The sequence below is a fragment of the Opisthorchis viverrini genome, assembly GCF_000715545.1.
Source record: "Opisthorchis viverrini unplaced genomic scaffold opera_v5_374, whole genome shotgun sequence".
Taxonomy (NCBI): domain Eukaryota; kingdom Metazoa; phylum Platyhelminthes; class Trematoda; order Opisthorchiida; family Opisthorchiidae; genus Opisthorchis; species Opisthorchis viverrini.
The window spans coordinates 387,270-406,171 of NW_008752035.1; the positions used below are offsets into that span (position 1 = coordinate 387,270).

At 46.2% G+C, this 18,902-nt stretch overlaps 2 protein-coding genes across 2 annotated transcripts in view; one reads left to right on the forward strand and one right to left on the reverse strand.

Moving 5' to 3' along the window:
• The window catches only part of T265_10534 (hypothetical protein), a gene marked incomplete at both ends in the record, with an annotated part of 70,166 nt that extends 54,411 nt beyond the window's left edge, over window positions 1-15,755 (reverse strand). Inside the window, 2 exons of the mRNA XM_009176930.1 lie at window positions 3,891-4,006; window positions 15,560-15,755. Coding sequence (XP_009175194.1) covers window positions 3,891-4,006; window positions 15,560-15,755 — 312 coding nt within the window. The remainder of the gene's footprint in view (window positions 1-3,890; window positions 4,007-15,559) is intronic.
• T265_10535 (hypothetical protein) overlaps window positions 1-17,546 on the forward strand; it is a gene marked incomplete at both ends in the record, with an annotated part of 61,428 nt that extends 43,882 nt beyond the window's left edge. Inside the window, 2 exons of the mRNA XM_009176931.1 lie at window positions 10,482-10,667; window positions 15,442-17,546. Coding sequence (XP_009175195.1) covers window positions 10,482-10,667; window positions 15,442-16,443 — 1,188 coding nt within the window. The remainder of the gene's footprint in view (window positions 1-10,481; window positions 10,668-15,441) is intronic.
• Between the last annotated feature and the right edge of the window lie 1,356 nt (window positions 17,547-18,902).

Consider the following 18,902-nt stretch of genomic DNA (forward strand, 5'->3'; position numbering starts at 1 on the left):
AATCTGCAAGGCTCGGGCCGCGTTTGCTAACTTGAGACACCTATGGCGTCAGAATGGTTTATCCTTGAATCTGAAGGGACGTGTGTATCAAGCTACAGTACGGGCTGTTTTGTTGTATGGCTGTGAGACTTGGCCTATTCGAGCAGCGGACCTGAGACGTCTTCAGGTGTTCGACAATAGTTGTTTCAGAACCATAGCTCGTGTGGGTTGGTGTCGGCGAATCCGTAACGAGGCAGAAGGCGTGTTTTCGGTTGTGTAACGGGTACTTCCATTGAAGAATGTGTCCGCACCAGAAGATGATGATGATGATGATGATGGGGCTTAGTGGATCTATTGCATTCTGTACGTCAGCAGAGCCTCTGAGGCCGCCATAGAGCTCACAGTCGAGTCACTGTGAACTCGAAATGTATCAGTGGTTAGAGCGCGAATTTACCGACCGGGAAGTTCCAAACGCAGCCTCTGCTTCTTAGCTGCGCCTCTCTAGTCCTAAGCAACTTGGCAATATCTCAGCCCTTGTGTTTCCTTCAGGCGGCATGGCATCTAGGCCCCGAAAAGGTGTTAGATGAATAATGATAGGACTACACTTTTCTCGTTGGTGTCGTAGTTGTCAGGAGAGCCTGAGATCCACTTAGGCCCAGGCGAAAACAGTGAAGGCCGATTTGGTGTAATTCGTGGAGCCCGTCCACACCGTGCCTCTTGAAAACAGGTCCTTGCGCAGGATATTTAACTTTTTGGTCAATGCATAGCTTGATTGATCGTCAGGGGGGAGCTTTCATGAGCCAACTTACCTGGAATAAAATTTCGGAATTTTTATTTACTTGACTTTCCGGGACACCATTGTTTTCGTTTAGAACAGTCCAAACATGGACGCTGAAATCACACCACTCTTGGTGTTCCCGTGACCCCACCTGTGGTTGGCTGGAAACATTGCAAGAAATGGCAGCTAATCGATGTCAGTGGCGTTCGTTCCGTCAGTTTCTTTCCCAACTTGTCTGATTGGGCGTTTGGGGGTGTAGGCACCTCAGAATGCTCGACATAGACCAGCACTAGGTCCCCTCCCTCACCCACTCTTTTTATCTTCTTTTCACTCTAGGGCTTTGAATATAATTAGACGAACCTCATGGTTGTACGGCAGTGGAGCATCAGTATCAACACTGGCGTTGTTGTCTTTGATGATGATGATATTTGGTTACAAACATTCTGTAAAAGACGAACAAAATATACCGAAAGACTCATAAATCAATCTTGCCGAAGGTCTCCTCATGTTCTACGGACAGTGTGACAGACATAGTAATCGTAAAAGTTATGGACATTTCAGGCCGGAATGATGGCGGGTTAGGACTGAATGCTTCCATGCAAGACAGCAAAGTTGAGTAGTGATCGGTAAACAGAGTGGATAGTCCGAACAAACTGTTTGTATAGATTGCTTGAAAAACACTTGTCCCAGTAACTGGAGAAAGTCTCATGACAGTTCGTGCTATTGCAAGCTCACTATGACACATTGCTTAGTTAGCCAGTTTAGGTTTTTTATCATAAGAAGGGCACATTTGCCCATCCGATCTCAAATGACCCCCTTCCTAATACGACCGCCTGATACCGATTTTTATTCCCTATGCAATACAACCATTTCCACCGCGACATGGCTATATTGTCCCTTTGTGATACCGGATGTCGTGCCTTCATCGTTGATGAAGGAGAATATAACGCCAGCCGTTTCAATCGAAAATCCGGACACACTGCAGGACTGAAGACTGTTCACCACCCTGAAGAGGCGAGAACTGTCGTCCATCGCAACTCGAACAGCGTCTAAAATAGTACCTATCCACGATGTAACTGGTCTGCCATGTATTTGATGAACAACGAGGTTGTAAAAAAAATTGGATTCGATTTCATGTTGCCTCTCTGCCCTCAATTTCCACAGCTTTGAAAACCTACGCTACAGTGTTCCACCTTTCTACACATTGCCACAGTGAACTTCGTCGATCCAACTTCTTAGAAGGTCCAATACAGCGTTAGTTAGCTTTAATTGATAGTGGGACTGGTTGCTTAATTTTTACATTACGAGGTATCAACCCTAAAGCCTTGGGAGCGAGATGGCCCAGTTGGTTAGAGCGCGAATTTACTGACCGGAAGGTCCGTGGTTCGAACCCGACCTCCTCTGCCTCTCGACTTCCCCTGTCTAGGCTTGGGCAACCTGGCAGTATCCCAGCCCTCGTGCAGCCTTTGGGTGGCGTGGCAGCTTGGCACCGAAAGGGTGCTACAGCTGCCACGAGTACTCCCTAAACTAAAACTGTCAAAGTATCATAACACATTGGGAATGACAGTCATATTCCCGCCCATCCCCAGAACGACGTTATCTTTGTCACCCAACATCATACACTGGTTGATTACTAAGAGGGACGAGACCGAATTTGGGTTTCGCGCTGGCGGGTGATTCACGCACTATATGTTCACCTTAAAACAAGTGTTTGAACATCACCATTCTCTCAAACAACCAACATTCGTCGTTTTCCTTGACCTGAAAACTGTTCTTGACTGTATTGGTCCCCGGAAATCCTTGGCTACGTCTGTTCAAGGTATTTTTGAAGTTCTTCCGTACGCTAACTTCTCCGGGTGCGTACGAGTCCTGCAGAAACACCCCCTCCCCTGTGGGTTCACCCATTCGATTGGTGTATAACAAGGTTGCTATCTCTCCGCTTCTTTGATTCTTTCATTTTTATACTGCTTGAAACAACTCTCTACCACGGTCTCCTCGGGTGGATGGGGGGTTGTCGAAATACCTCCAGGGTGTTTACTCGCAAGCATTGAGTATGTTAACTAAATTTTTGAGACCCTACTCTAAATAACAGATAATTCTACCACACATTTTCGCATTCGATCCACATCTGCAAAGTATAAAGTGCTTCTAAAAGACGGGAACCTAAACCTCATGCTTACAGATCATCCAGTCATCTACCTAAAAAGTTGCATAAGTTCCGGTTGACTGGATGGAGGCTGAATCTCCTGTGGGATCGGGAAGCACGGGATACCTCTCATCTACTTTTGACGTCACCGGTCCTGGTGTGACGTCAGCTTGTCTGTCAGTAACTGCATAGGCATAGCGACAGTGCTGCCCACACCGGTTTTTCGATCACAGACGTGGTCTCTACGCACAGAAGATATGTGATATCTGCCCGGGTAGTCCGAATCCTTGTTTGACCCGGGCGGAGGTATTGGATTAGCAACTCTGAGGCATGTTAGATGATTTTGAGAAGGATATCTCCTACAGTGAATGAAGAGATCCTTCTCAAGATGAACCAAGTGGTTAGAGCGCGAATTTACTGACGGGAAGGTCCGTGGTTCGAACCCGACCTCTGCCTCTCGACTTCCCCTGTCTAGGCTCGGGCGACCTGGCCTCGTACCTCCTTCGTGTGGCATGGCAGCTAGGCACCAAAAGGGTGCTACAGCTGAACGACAGTGAATGAAACTGACACAGATTAGGACACATAATTCGCATGACTTCCTCCTGCCCATCCTTCTGCGAAGTGGAGACGACCGAGAGGTGGTCATCCTATGACCAGACAATGGAGGATGAACCCCCCAGTCAGTAAACTCATTCGGGTTGTCAATCTCCGCTTTCCTGAATGAAGACCCCGACAATCAACTCGTCAGTGACACTGACGAACACAGCTCATTCACAGTCAGTAGTCCTCACGTCACTGACTAGCTGCTATTTCTTCAGGCGTCTATAACAACTCAACATCAATTAGCCTGTGAGGCTTTTCATTTCCTCTGCTTCCATTTTTCGATGAACGAAATCAACAGCTGGAACCACTTGCCTTTGCTTCATGATTTACGGCGCATTAGCGGCGCTGTTTGAGCCCTTTACGTCCAAGAAGCGGAAATCGTACCCCGCCTTGCATTTCTACCTGTTTCAAGGACATTCGGTGCGATTGTCCACCATTGTTTTCATTGTCCCCGGAATCAAAGGCTCTAATGGGCACTTGTCCCGGGACTTGTATCCGGTCTGAATCAAGGGCGAAGAAAATATGACATCTGAATTACTTCTTGGGTTCATAATGCTTTCACTCAGGCGTCGAGGCTTTTTTCCGACGTACGCTATGCAGAGGTCAACAGAACGGCCGTGCTGTGTGAACCGATGATAATGAGATTGGGTGGGTTGATAATGGTCTATCTCTTCCTGAGCTGTATTACCAAGATCTAGAATCTATCGACTCATCCAATCAAAGACAGTGTGGATAAGTTGGACTTCCATCACTTTTACTGCCCGCGTCAATGAAATGAAGATTGCCTTGCTCGGGCTGCTGTTATGCCACACATCAATCTAGCCGGCTCACCAACAAGCCGCTGCAAAGTTGAGCCAATTAGCGTGATAGCATCATGGCAATTCGTACCGCGAAATGATACAATCTCGTTCAGCCGTAGTGCGTCATCGGTTGGATCAAGGTAGACTGTAGGTTACCCACGGCTTTATTGACAAATTTAACGATTGTCGAATTTGTTCTTCGGATCCGTCAATCACTTGACCACATGTGAAACCCTTTTTATCATATTCAATTGGTAGTCAGATGATGAGTTTGTAGTGAAGCATCCGCGTATGCGAATGCACGAAGGCGTAACACAGAGTCGGACGAGCCAAACTTTACCCGTCGGTTAGTGAGAAGGTACTTTCTCTTTTTTGGCCTAGTCGACTTGATATGGAGGTCTCTTGCATCCCCAGCTATGTTTTGAACGCTATTATAAACCAGTTTGCAAGGATACTACCTGGGTGTGTCAAGTCGAACTCCAGGTCTTCGCTCTGGAAATTGATAAGCAGTGTTGGTTCGATTAAAGTTGGATCAGGGTAGTAAGCTAGTAGTGCAAAAGCCCTTTCGAGTAGGGGTATCCTACTTGCGTTCAAACTTCTTTCAGTTTTTTACAGTAAGACTCTTTTTGATTGATGGCAACACAGTGACGCAGTTTTATCGATTATGTCAATTTTCGATTGTGATTCGAATACAATCTCCTGTTCTACTGATACATACTACAGTACATGGTTCAGATAGTGTCACCGTGCGATCGGTCATGGAGTCAGTATCATTAGATTTAACGGACAGATTTATTTATCTGGGCAGTTGCATCGTGCCAGATGATAGTTTCCTTAGATAAGTAAATACTAGAATAACTGAACGCAACTTCACTCTCCTTCAACTTGGGTATCCCTGGGGTTGATATAACAGTGGCCTGTCCGTGAAGGTAGGCAGTGCTCCCACTGTTTACTTGACTGACCACTTTGTCAGAGACAAAACACTCCTTTGAAGAACATTGGATTAGCAGTCGAAATCGTTCACCCTTTCGGTGCCTAACCGCCATGCCACCTGAAGGTTGCACGAGGGCTGGGATACTGCCAGGTTGCCCTAGCCTAGACAGGGGAAGTCGAGGTGCAGGGGTCGAGTTCGAACCACGGACCTTCCGGTCAGTAAATTCGCGCTGTAACCACTTGAGCCATCTCGCCCCAGCATTGGATTAGCAGTGCTGGAATGTGGCGACTAGTTATGGCAACGAATTGACGGAGCTTCCTCAGCTACGCTCGCTCGTCATGTCTTTCTATACCTGGTGATCGACTGCCTTATTCATGGTTATGTGCGGGCTGGGATATTACCAGGTCGCCCAGACAGGAAGATGATTAAGGTCCTTGACCAAAGACTTTGGCTCAAACACCTTACCACAAGGCAGCATTGTTTGGCTGGAAATTGAGGTCCATTACCGTTTGATAGAACAGGTTGCCACACGTGTTCCAACCCATAAACTGGATGGTCAAGGGGTTGTGTTGGTCAGACCTCCAATAATTGACCAACCTGATGTGAGATACTCCTCGAGTGTTGCACGGGCACAGTCTAGTATAGTTCAATGGGTCGCGAAGGCACACAAACGACAAGGTTTAGTCTCTTCCAACCACAAAGTGATCCACTTTCTTCATTACTGTTTAGTTGCGCGGTCGGTGGACTAATTAGACGAATACTGGGAGGTCTTCAAAACGCTGGTATTCAGACGAAAACCTTAGTCTGAATAAAGGGGGTCTGGGAAGGGACCTAGTGCTAGTCAAATACACTCATTCCGAGGTACCTACAATCTCCAGACATTCATTCAAACACTCTGGCTAAAAACTGACAACAGAAACTCCATTGACATTGATTAGCGGTTATATCTCCCAGCGTCTGCAGCTGGTCGAACGCGCACCCCATCCTTGGAGGTGAGTCGCATCGTGTCCACTTTTGCGCCAGGTTGGGGGCATTGCTAGAAATAATGGTTGGTTGATACCACTGTCGTTCGTTCTGTCCATTTCTTTCAAGACCGTCTGGTTGATCGCTTGGAGGTGTAAGCATCTCAGAATAGTTGCGATAGGCCAGCTCCACGCCCCCTTCCTCACCCACTCTTTTCTCTCCTTCTCAACATAATTAGATAAATCGTGTGTGGCAATGAGGCATCATTGTCAACACTGACGTTGATACCCCTGATGATGACAATGACCCAGGCTCCTCTTATCACCGGAACAGCTGGCGAATCAATAAGTAAAGTGATTGGCATACAACCGACACTGGCTTGCTGAAGTTAAATTGGCTCCCGTATTCTTATTTTGCTCTCACGGTGTGGACAGCTTAAGCGAGAGTGTGTTTGATTTCTTGCCCATAGTCAACACTCGCAACAGCCGTATCACCTGTCTCAATAGTGTAGGATCTGAGATAGGATGTCAACTTGTCGAAACCTCGTACACCTCCACAAGTAATGTTAGGCTTTTAGCTTGAGCTGATTGGTTTCCTGAGTCCGCCGCGCTGTGATCGAAACAGCTTCTCAGATGTGTCAAGAATTCTTTGCTCAAGCGAAACGTGCGACACCTCAATTTGCAATGACGTTAATGTGCAGTACCGGTCGGTATTCTTCATACATGGAGAGAAATGCCGTCCTTTGCGCCGAGTTCATAACAACGCAACTCAACGGCTAGGTGATTGAGTAACGGTGCTTATGCCTTCTTTTTGTAGAATGAGACAATCCGATCCTTCCGTCACTGGATGTGCTGCATGATGTAAAGTATCGATTGACGTCAGTCCCTGTCCCATTTATCAGTATTCATGGTTCCGGGCTTTTTGTGGTCTGTGTGTCAGTGGATTACGGGTGATAAAACCTGATCGTATTGGTTATGTTGGGCTTTATAACGCTTACCAAGACACAGTACGACAGGCCTATCCGTTATCATGGTCACGGATTTTGCATGACACAACTCTGACTTTATGACTAGAGAGTTTTCACTCTGGCATTTTCTGCTGGGGTGAGGAATTTTTGCCCCCGGGCTCTATTCTTCGAAACTCAGTCAAATTACGCCCAAAATGTTTTGCGGCGTAAATTTTCAGTTGCGTGCAATCGTTTCAGTCACTGGCGGTGGTCATTCTCTTCCAAAGTCCACATTTCTCCTACCTTAAAGCAATTGTTGTGACTATCGGTAGCCTTTCCGTCCGAAAATATTAGTCACATGCTAGGGAAATGAGATGTATTCATCAATCGACCGTTTTGCCAATTTTTCAGCTGGCATTCAGCTTCTCACGTGATTCGTGCGAGTTACTCACGTGACCCTGTGGCACGTGCTGCAGATGTTTGCCAACGAGTGATCAGAAGTGTTTGATACTCGATTTACCAACTCTGCCAATGAAACGTTCCTTGACATCGCTTGTGAAGTTGAAAACTCTTCAACATCCGGTTTCGTTTATATGAGCGTTTGTAGCTTGGCCCCTCGGTCCCTCTTAACCTTTGGGTTGCGCGAACCCTTTAGGGACGTCTCTTACGGGGCCGGTATCGTTGTTCATCCTTACGAACAAAGAACTGTTTTAGGACATTTCTTGTCAGGGTAACCACCGAATTTACCTATAAGTTTCCCATTTGCCTGAAAGGGAAGCAACTGGTTCCTATCGTTTTTTTTTCAAAATCTTTAGCCGCGTGGATTCTTACACGACTGCATTTTCTATAGTGTCTTTCCAGCCCATGCACATTAGTCCGCAATTACGCCATTCTAGATGGACTGCCACTACTGAGTCATGTCGCGTAGGACCTCAGTTAACAGAGCCCCGGAAGCCGATGGACTTCTCCAAAAATCCTCCACATCACTAATTCAAAAACTTACTTCAAGTTGCCAATCACTGAAGTCCTATATGTAATTTTTATTCACACAAATTCACCTCTTGAGGTGAATCACAGCGGGCTCGTAACTTGTGCTGCAAGGCACTTTTCCCCTTCCGGAACGACTCAGTCGTCAGATTATTTAACAACACCGTTTATGTGGGAAGGCATATTATGGCTTTGGTAGCTATTGTGATCTATCCACTTATCCTCGATGCGTGCGGGTGCGCGCAATCTGTCCACTTTTCAGGCTAGTGAAACGGTTTGTTTATGAGCTCGTGGTCACGTGACCACCCAGTTCTCTTTCGGATCTCATCTCAGTATTGGTTTACTAATCTTCTCTTTGGGCTTGGTCTACAAGTTGCCTTATGGCCACCTTGCATCCATTCCCTCCACTTCAGATGCTGATTAGAGTGCAAAGTTTGATTTTTTTCAGTTGTCATCTTTGTTCACCACAATACAACTATCTCAGGTTTTTGTTTGTGAAAAAGTACCTACAGTAGTGTTGTGACTTGATGGACGATCGTGCAACTGTTCGGTCCCTTGGCCTCCTGCTCCGCCCGCTATGGTAATAAAAAGGCACGGTAGCTCTATACAGCCCTTTATGGGGACGAGAGGAAATTATTGCAACCGTATTTATAGGGTGAGGGCGCGAGAAGCGTCGAGTCAAGGATGCTCGACTCGGATTGGCTGGCATTCTGACCAATTAGGGCATGCATTCGTTTGGTCCGTGTCTTGCACGTGACACATCCGCCCAAATGATATGACGTTCGGTTATTGGGCACGGCTGGTTTCCGGAGTGTAAAAGATTCACTTCAAATCACCCAAGTGTACACTTCCCTGCACACTTTCGGACAATCTGTATATAGAAGGGACCAACCGTTGAATGACCCTTGGGTCAGGTGCTTTCTTGAAGAATCTTTTGCAATGGAACGTAAACATTGGGTGCCATTTTGGGTACAGTTGCCCCACTCTTGAACGCCCATTTGACCTTTCCGGTAGTTTCACTGCCATTCTGTTCCTTGTGCTGCCTCGAAGTCTTTTGAGCCTTGCGATTTGTTACTCTTAGACTACTTGAAGAATCTGATCCAAGTATAGTGCCAATTTTTTGGCCTCCTTAGTAGGCCAATTTGGCTACATTGGTCATACTCCATGTACGCGAACGTAGTGGAATTAGGCTTCACTGCATAGTGGTGTACGCTGATGGATTTCCCCGCTGATTCAAGCAACCCTGATTGGTAGTCACATTTGAATTAGCAGAATAATCGGATTACTTTTGGCATAGTGAGGTAACTTGCTTGACAGGTGGTCTGGATTTTGTTCAAAAAGTGCGTGTCGTTTACAGTTAGGTTGTGTCGTGTTATCGAACTACTGAAACCGTCTCGATGAAAAGTCGGTGCTGAGATTAATTCCTTAAGCAGTAGTCTCAGCCGCACTTTTTTTCACAATAAGAAACAAGTCTGACGTCAGCACCAACGTAATCTTCAAACGAGTGTTTATCGTAACATACATAGGACCTCGTGTTCAAATTGGGAATAAATGGATAAAGATTCGAACCCAAAGAAGAGCAATCCGGTAGTGGACTGTCCATAGTTTCCGTCTTTTTAAAAAGCCCATGATTTGTTTGGAACATCCGCCGTTCGTTTGTCTAATTCTAAATGAACTTTCATTTTTCGTTCCATTTAATGTACCTTGAAGAGATCGCATTTGTTCTGTAGTCTGCAGCCACGGGGTTGAAAATTTAATTGTGCTTTTTCGAGTCGAGCTACCAACCATTACTGGCTTCAAGGGTGTGTTATCCAACTCACGGGTAGTCTGCAGCTGCGATCCGCGACCTCGGACACAATTCGGAGATGGCGGGCAAAAAGTCCAATTGTTCCAGTATTCCCCGACAATTATGCGAGTCTTTGTTCGATTGGGTTCGGCAGTTTTCACATTAGTTGACCAGTATGTGCGACGTAGTTGAGCAATTCACATCTCACTCTGGGCAGATATGGATATCACATTTCCTACGTCGTAATAATCTAAGCACATAGGCCGGCACAACTGAGTTAACAGCTACGTAACTAAACTGATATCCTGAGGTTCGGCTTACCAATGCTTTCTGTTCTCAGAATTGTACTAGAGCGATTCGCCAGCTATCTCTGGGCCAGCGCTCCGAGATATATCTCATGATTTGCTTCAGTACACATAGACCATGAGACCACCACTCCGTGTGGTAGGTTCCATCGTTTAGTTCACTAACCAGTAGCAGTTCCGTTAACTGAAGATTGGTTCAGTAGTACGTTTAATTGATTTCGGTCTTTTTATCTCTTTTGTTTGTATTCATGCAGTACGCGGACCCGGTGGCTGATTTTCTGGATAAATGGAGTGCATTTCGATACCGATTGTTTCGGGAATCGTGTGTTTACCACAGAGGAAATTACGTGAAAGACCTGAGTCACTTGGGGCGTCCGATCAATCAAGTGGTCATTTTGGACAACTCTCCGGCATCCTACATGTTTCATGCAAACCATGCGGTGAGTACCCGTCTGTCGCATCACCAAACCTGACTTGTACACGGTTTGATCGCTATGTTAGTGCCATGTTTTTTTCATATTTTACGTGCGAACTTACTGACTGTGGTTCGAACTCAGCCACTGCATCTTGACTGCTCCTGTCTGGGTTTGGGCCTTCACGACTATGGAAGTTGGCTTAGCACTTGCAGTAGAGTCTGCTTGTGAAGACCGACTTCTCTAGCTTCGTTGATGCGGGGCGTTTTTTTTCAGATTATTGATAGTTTGGTAATTTTACTAGAAGAAAGTTCAATTGAATGCCCTAGAGATGGGAACATTCGCATGTGCGCCGTAAATCTTCTCCGTTGTGCTTGTTTTATTTTACTTGGATGCAGGATAACAAGTTAACCCTCGCGGATATTCAATCCCTGTCTTCTTTACTTGATCGGGATTCTGCCCCGCCAACATTCCATCCAGGTACATGTGGCTTATCAGTGGTATGAATTACATCCATCCAAACAGGATTGAAGACCCTTCAACTAAATGGTTTTGACCGATGCCTTGGGTGTCGAGTAAAAACCGTATGACCTGACATTTAACGTTAGGCCTGTTATCGTTCAGTTTGTATCCAGACAACAGTTCGAGGCTGTTGTTCAAGGCACACCTTATTCCCGTCACTCTCGCCTCAGGTCGATCTCTGTTGTGACGAACAAAGCCAAGACAGACTGTTCTAATTCATATTGTCAGAGCTAGCTGGACGAAAAACAATGGTTACACGGTACGTGTATTCAAGAAGGAGGTAATTTCGGGAAAAGTCCGTTTCAGCACCCTTATGGGTTACTTATGACGGTTAAAATGTCAAATGCATCCTGGTGGCATCCATACAGACTGATTTCGCTCTGTCCCCACTGAATTGTATTTTCCCCCAAGTCGTCTCTCATAGCGTAGTGAAATCGTTCAACTGTAGCACTCTTTCGGTTCGAACCACGGACCTTCCGGTCAGTAAATTCGTGCTCTTACCACTTGAGCAATCTCGCCGAAGTGGTTAGAGCGCGAATTTACTGACTGGAAGGGTCGTCGTTCGAACCCGACGTCCTCCTCTCGACTTACCCTGTCTAGGCTTGGGCAACCTGGCAGTATCCTAGCCCTCGTGCAACCTTCGGGTGGCATAGCAGCTAGGCACCGAAAGCACGCTGCAGCTGAACGATTTTATTTCAGTGAAATCTATAGGATACCCGGTTAACTTTTCCTTGCATAAGTGAGGTTTCAATATGAGACTTCCGATTTGGTTCCACATGACCAACTGCAGACCAGCCGTTCTCTCTGTCTACGAGCCAAGAACAAATTTCTTCCCGGATTCACTGGATCTTATTGAACAACTTTACCGTTATTGAACTGGAATTCCTCTTTCGATTTGGTGTATGTTTTAGACTTCACCTCTATGAGCAGCAGCTGCTCCCAAATAACTATCACGTGTTCTGTTGCTCAAATTGTCTGTCACACTTTATGTTTCAATCCACCTACGGGCCAGATGGCTCAGTGGTTGGAGCGCAGAGTTACTGACTGGAAGATCCGTGGTTCGAACCCGACCTCTGCATCTCGACTGTTCCTGTCTAAGCTTGGGCAACCTGGCAATGTCACAGCCCTCTTGCCTCCTTCAAGTGGCATGGCAGCTAGGCACCGAAAGGGTGTTACAGCTAAAAGATTACTTATAATGGTTAGTTGCATGCATTGCACGACCATTCACCTACAGTTCGGGTGACCCACCCCATTCGATTACTTCACCCACCAATGTGATCAGTACAGTGTGCAAAACATAGTTTGAATACTGCGTACTTTGCTGGATATACTTGTGATACAAAGTGGTGTAATACTCGTTCTTACTACTCCAGTTATCGGATCCAAACAAGCAGAGCTATTAACGTGGTAGCTCTGCCAATGGTCATTTCATTGATTGGGTGCATTGAAATCCACCAATAAGAGATGCTAACGTCCAGGTGCGCTATGCCATTGCTTCATGTTGATTGTCGATTAACAGCAAGTGGCAGTTGATTCGCCCAACTTACGCGTAAGTGACATACGATAAATCGGTGGGAGATTTCTCAGGTAAGATAAGCAGAAACTTATCAGACGTTAATTTCTACATTTCTTCATGGTTGCACTGCTCTTAGTGACAGGTCTGTATCACCTTAGGAACAAACCCCGCAGATGGGTTCTGGTTTGCGTAGACAAACGAAAATGTCGCATTTCGGCTTGGTTGATCGATCAGTACTGTTAACTACATTTGCTCAACAGAGTATGCCCCAGAAGTTTGTAAACGTAATCCGATCCCTATATTTAAATACTTCTGGGTGGGTGAAAGTGTACGGTGAGCTCTCCAGAAGCTTCCCTACAAAAAGGGGTGTCAGACAAGGATGTCCATCTCTCCACGCTTGTTCAACTTCGTAATTGATGAAATAATGAGGCGAACACTGGACGGTCTCCAAAACCCCGGTGTTCAAATTGTTGCTGGTGAGAGCCTTGTCGATCTGGAGTACGCAGATGACATTGCCCTCATCTTTGAAGGCCAAAGTGAAGCACAAGCTCTGTTGAATCAACTAACCACTATCATTCCATCTTTTAGCATGCGCCTCGCACCTTCAAAGTGCAAAGTCATGCTTCAGAACGTCGCGTCTGCTAACATATCCCTTACAATTCAAGGAGAATCACTGGAGATTGTGGAAAACTTTACGTACCTCGGTAGTTGTATTAGCTCTGATGGAAGTGTGTCTGATGAAACCAGTGCAAGAATCTCAAAGGCTCGAATCACGTTTGCTAATTTGCGTCACTTGTGGTATCAAAAGCCATCTCACTAGATCTTAAGGGTCGTGTGTATCAGACTACAGTAAGGGCTGTGTAGTTGTATGGGTGCGAGACATGGCCTCTTCGGGTAGATGATGTGAGGCGTCTTCAGGTTTTCGACCACCGATGCCTCAGAAGCGTGGCTGGTTTCGGATGGCGTCAGCGTGTCAGTAACGAGGCGATTAGCAAATGGGTATTTGGTGATGCGGCAGGTACTTCAGTCAGTCAAAACATCCAGCACCACCGAATACGGTGGCACATGAGTGACATGTGCTACGCATGCCGAAACACCGTCTACCGAGACGAGTGTTTTCCTCCGTGCCTTCTTCAGGATGGCGCAAACCGCGAGGTGGACAGCACATGACTTGGCAGAAAGGCGTGAAAGAGATCACGAAGAGTTTGGGTGTTGTTGGTGTTGTATGCCTCCCAGGATGGGGTCCCCGTGACCCCGTCTGTGCTTGTCTGGAAACGGTGCAAGAAATGGCGGCTAATCGATGTCAGTGGCGTTCGTGCTGTCAGTTTCTTTCCAGATTGTCTGGTTGAGCGGTTGGAGGTGTAGGCACCTCAGTATGCTTGACATAGGCCAGCACTAGGTCCCCTCCCTCACCTACCCTTTTACTCTTATTTTCACCCTAGGGCTTTTAATATAACTAAATGAACCTTATGGTTGCATGGCAGTGAAGCACCAGTACCATCACTGATCTTGCTGTCTTTGATGATGATGATAATCAGTGTGACTACTCATCAACACCGACCCGAGACAGATTGAAGTCTGGTCAATGCATCACAGGTTCGGTTTCCATTTTAGCGTGATCTGTGTAAACTAGCAGAGTAGGGGTGGGACCTCCTGGACTTGGTTTAATTGCCTTTTGCCAGGTTTGTCGCCCGTTTATTATTCGAAAATCCTCTTTAAGGTGCAATTTCCTCCCTTGTTGAGGAGTTCCTTTTCCTTCTTTCAGTATGATTTTTGTCGCAACAAGCCGTAATTGACCAACACTGAATAATCAGTCAACATTTACTGCTCAGATCCTGTTTAAGTTTTTAATAATAATTAACTACGCTCCTGTTCCTCCCTCCTCTCTGCGTTTTGGTTTCAAGATATTGGTGATCTGTGTAACACTGCTGACTCCCAGCAAACATACCACTTATTTTGTGCCTTCTAACCTCCAAATGGAAGTTGACTTGAAGAAAATTCATGAAACTTCACCTTCCTTGCTTGTTCCAGCTGTCTTTAAACGGTTTGGTTTACAGTTAGTCCACCTAGTGAGCCGTTTTCGGTACGCTTGTTTATACTACCATTCTGTTTGTCTGTACACATGCGATTTCACACAGGGCGAAAATGTGACGCGTCGTACGTTGTAGACCAACTAGCATAACTTGATGTCAGTCAGTCGCTTGTCTAACCGATATGTTTACCTTTGGACTCATTTTCTCCATGCGTTTGGCTACTAAGAGGGTGTGTGTTCGTGTGTGTATGAATCCGCATACTTTTGGTCAATACTCGTGAAAGTACTCAACGCTTTTTGACATCACCAAGAATGTTGGAGCTGTTGAAAGAGTACCCGGGGTGCTCAAGCAGGCAACCACTCTTGGGTGCATCACGTGAACCTTACTTCGGTGGAACAACAGAATTTTTAGCCCGGTAGTGTCTTTCCAATTGTGTTTTCGGGTCGGGAGGGAGCTTTGCGTTATAATCACCCGCTTTAGAAACAAGTTTCTTCATTTTCGGAAGACAAATGTGTCCTGATCAAACAATGAAGGTATTTTACGTGTGGCTATGTATATTGACTTCCTGGTCCAGCTGGTCGGCCCCAGTTTATCCATCTTTCAAACAGTTGTGCCCTTTTTCTCCTTGTGCTGTTTTTGATGCCACGCTATTGACGTGTTCACCTGCTTTTGTCGCCAGTCTCCCTCCCTTACTTTCACTTTGCTGCCTACCATACATGGTTTATTTCAGGTTCAAATATCTTCTTGGTTCGACGATGTGAATGATCGTGCCTTACTGGACCTCATTCCATACTTTGAGCGGCTCGCCTCTCACCCGAACGTCGTGGAGTTCCTGCGCACCAACACACCTCCAACGCCGCATGCTGCCGTGGGTACTGTCGGGCTTTCGACCGGGGTCTTTTCCGCTCTGGCACCCACAAGTGATCCGATTGGTCGTTCGTGTGACAGTGGTGGTGTAATATCGAGTATCCGGCGGCCAGCTGTAGCCTCGCCTCTTCCAATCTCTGTGGCCGAAAGTCGAGTTTCCTCCCGCGCCATTCCCATTACTTCTACCTCAGATTCACATCCTCATTCAGATTTACGAAAGCACCATAATAGTGCCGGTTCCTCCCGTGTTCTCAGCTCCAATGCTTTGCCTGTGATTACTAAAATGGCAGCCCCCAGTAGTGGACCGTCCCTCAATCCAACACACGCGAACAATGATCCGTCTGTATCGTTTCCTGCTCCTTTGAGCCTTGCCAGTTATCTTCCGATTCCTCCTCTCACCAACTCACCTGTGACTATACTAAGCGCCACCTCTGGAACTTCATCTCAGGCTCGTTCGCATGATTCCATAGCAACCCCACCTAATCTAACGGGACCTACATCACTTCTTAATTCATCGAGTATCCACCCAACTGGTCTACCTCAGGGCACAGTGGACCGATCAAAGGTCAACGTTTATCCCATACCATCAATCACTCGTGTTTCTACTCCATCGGCCTACACTCCGTACTCCTCACTCGTACGACCAAAAACACCACCCAGTATCTTGGCTGCACACAGATCAGAAACCGGCGGCAACCAACCGGCTGGCTCATCCAGCGAGGATCACACCTCTTCCCTTCCAAATCAGCCACAGAAACTTGGAACTGTAAAGTCTGTCCCTGGTAACTTTTCACCTCTGCAAACTGTTAGCCCACCTCCATCCGTCAACCAAAGTTCCAGTGCTAGCCGCAAGCCCATATCATGACTGTTCGTCCAACCAACCACTACTTGTCCAGTATTTGTCTATTTTCAGCCTGTACGAGCTGCTTGTCATTTCGAATAACGATAATTTCGTCGTGGCACTAAGTCCAGGCTAGACGATTTGCCGTGTAACTTGCGCCTGAAATCCAGATATTCTAATCTCATCCTGTGGCCCTCAGAAAGAACCAATCGTCAGTTCGATCTTCCGTCTGTATGATTTGCCGATCGTTTGAACAACGGCTCAGCTGTCCAGACGTAGCTCACACTATTATAGGTACTAAAACACTATCCAGTGCAATCTTTGGTGCAATATACTGGGGGGCTACTGTCACACAGATACTTAGCAGTCTTTCCGCCCTGCAGCGATGAACCCCCTCCTGTGGGGCCTGCGTTTTTTTTCTGGTTTCCCAAAATGATTTACCCCTGATTTTTATTTTGTGATATTTCCCCCGTTCGTTTTTTTCCGAGCTTATACCTATACACCCATCCTTTTATTTGTGTGTATATATATACATATATTTGGTGCTACTGGGACGGCGCTGATGTACTTTGCGCCAAATCAGCGCCGATTTGAAGAGGTGTAGAATTATACCCTCCATCCCCGACCCTGTTGCTTCCAATCTCTTCCGTGCTGTCTAAGGAAAGCAAACCACATTGCTATGAAAAGCATTTCGATCATTATGCTGCGCCATTTTCATGATTTCTTGGTGGATATGGATCCCAACGAATCTGTCCACTTCGTATGAGTTCAATTTCAAGTCGCCATTGGTCGGCCATCGTTAGGTAACCATCCCAGCAAGTCTCCTTCTTGCTGCTGTTCCTATCTGGCAATGCAACCTGGTTTATATCGACTTCCTTATCGTTATTTTTTTTAAATTTCTCTTTATCTTTTCATTTGTTTTGTTTTCTCTGTTCGCTTACAGCTGCTAGTTCCCAGACATTTTTCGTTATGTATAATCCTAGTGCACCTATTGTGTCGTGGCCCATCGCGATCGTCTCTAAGCACGGTAGGAGAATCGGTGCCTTCATAAACCCAAGCCAACCTACTTGTAAAGAAGACAAACTCTATCTGTTTATCATCGGACTCGATGTCCCTCTTCTTTGTCTTCTTTTCATCAATCGCATGTGGGGAACAGCCAGGGCAGTCCGACGAAACGTCCCTGGTCTACCAGGGACCAGATTACCTTCGACAATGAATATTGGGGTAGAATATTTGAGTTTTGGATCAGCTGAAAATGTTGCAATGACGCACTACTGATTTCACCTCGACTGGTGAAAAAAGTAGTTTACAAAAAACTATCCATCTCAGCGGACCACCGATCTGAGCCCCCAATCTCTCGTTAAATTTGAAGGTTTAGTCACCTACGTGATTGAGTTGCCTTTCGATAGAATACTGGACCGTTCGAACCGCACACCTCATATGACACGATGTCGTATTGACTGCTTCCTGAGCGAGAGGACGATGTGCCTTGTAAGATGTCCTATGTTACTTGGTATTTGGAACAGAAATCTCGCGTGAATTTGAACCAGATTTCTTGGGTCGGTATAGTCACTTCGCAGTTCTAAACGGCCGGTAGACTGTTCGATGCATTCAGTGTGATAGTCCTTACTAAGCGTCTGCGCAATTCTGGGTGAAGCGCAATACATTGCGAATGACAGTACTGTTCGGTCCCTTGCGGCTGAAAACTCTTGTAGCACAGAGTGGTTCACTGACGACTGTCAGGAATGAAGGTGACTACAGTAATTTCATCCAAAACGCAGTGCCGCTTCCTTCATCTATGGCCAGTTAGTTGGCATTTTCCAGGAAATATGGACTCCAAATCAACGAAGCGTGTGTTGAAACTGGGAGTCCAAGGACATTTTATGAGCACTAGGACATATCCTGGATTGGACTCATGCTACTCAGATGCTCTATCAACCGAGCTGCCTATTCACTATCAAGTCCACGCGTCTGAATCACATGGTGTGTAAATCGACGCACCTTTTCTTGATGATCAGCGCCACAGGGTAGTTCTTTGTACTTTCTCCACGCGTGATGAGATGTCATTCATGTATCCACAGGATGGGATTCCGCAGTACCATGTCACGAAGGCAGCTCCAAACCTCTCGCGCACCCCTTGCTCTTTCAACTTGTAGTCCCTGATTGTGATAACCTGATAGGTAGGTGACCGTTAAGGGTATTTCTCGAGAAATTCCTACCACGAGAATTGGGCTGTGTATCGATAGCTGTTTCGTCTGATGCAAATTACTTTGTTTGGGGTAAACCATATGATACCTAGAACTAATCAGCTGATTGGCTAGTCACGCTAAAATCCGAGTTACCTAGGGCTAACGACCCATAAATTAGCCACAGAAACGCGGATAGTAAACACGCCAAGGTGGTCTGTCAGCTGTTCGTTTGTTTTTTTTTTCAGTGAAGCAGGGTTACTTCATGATCGTACGCTTTTCACGTCTAGTATATAT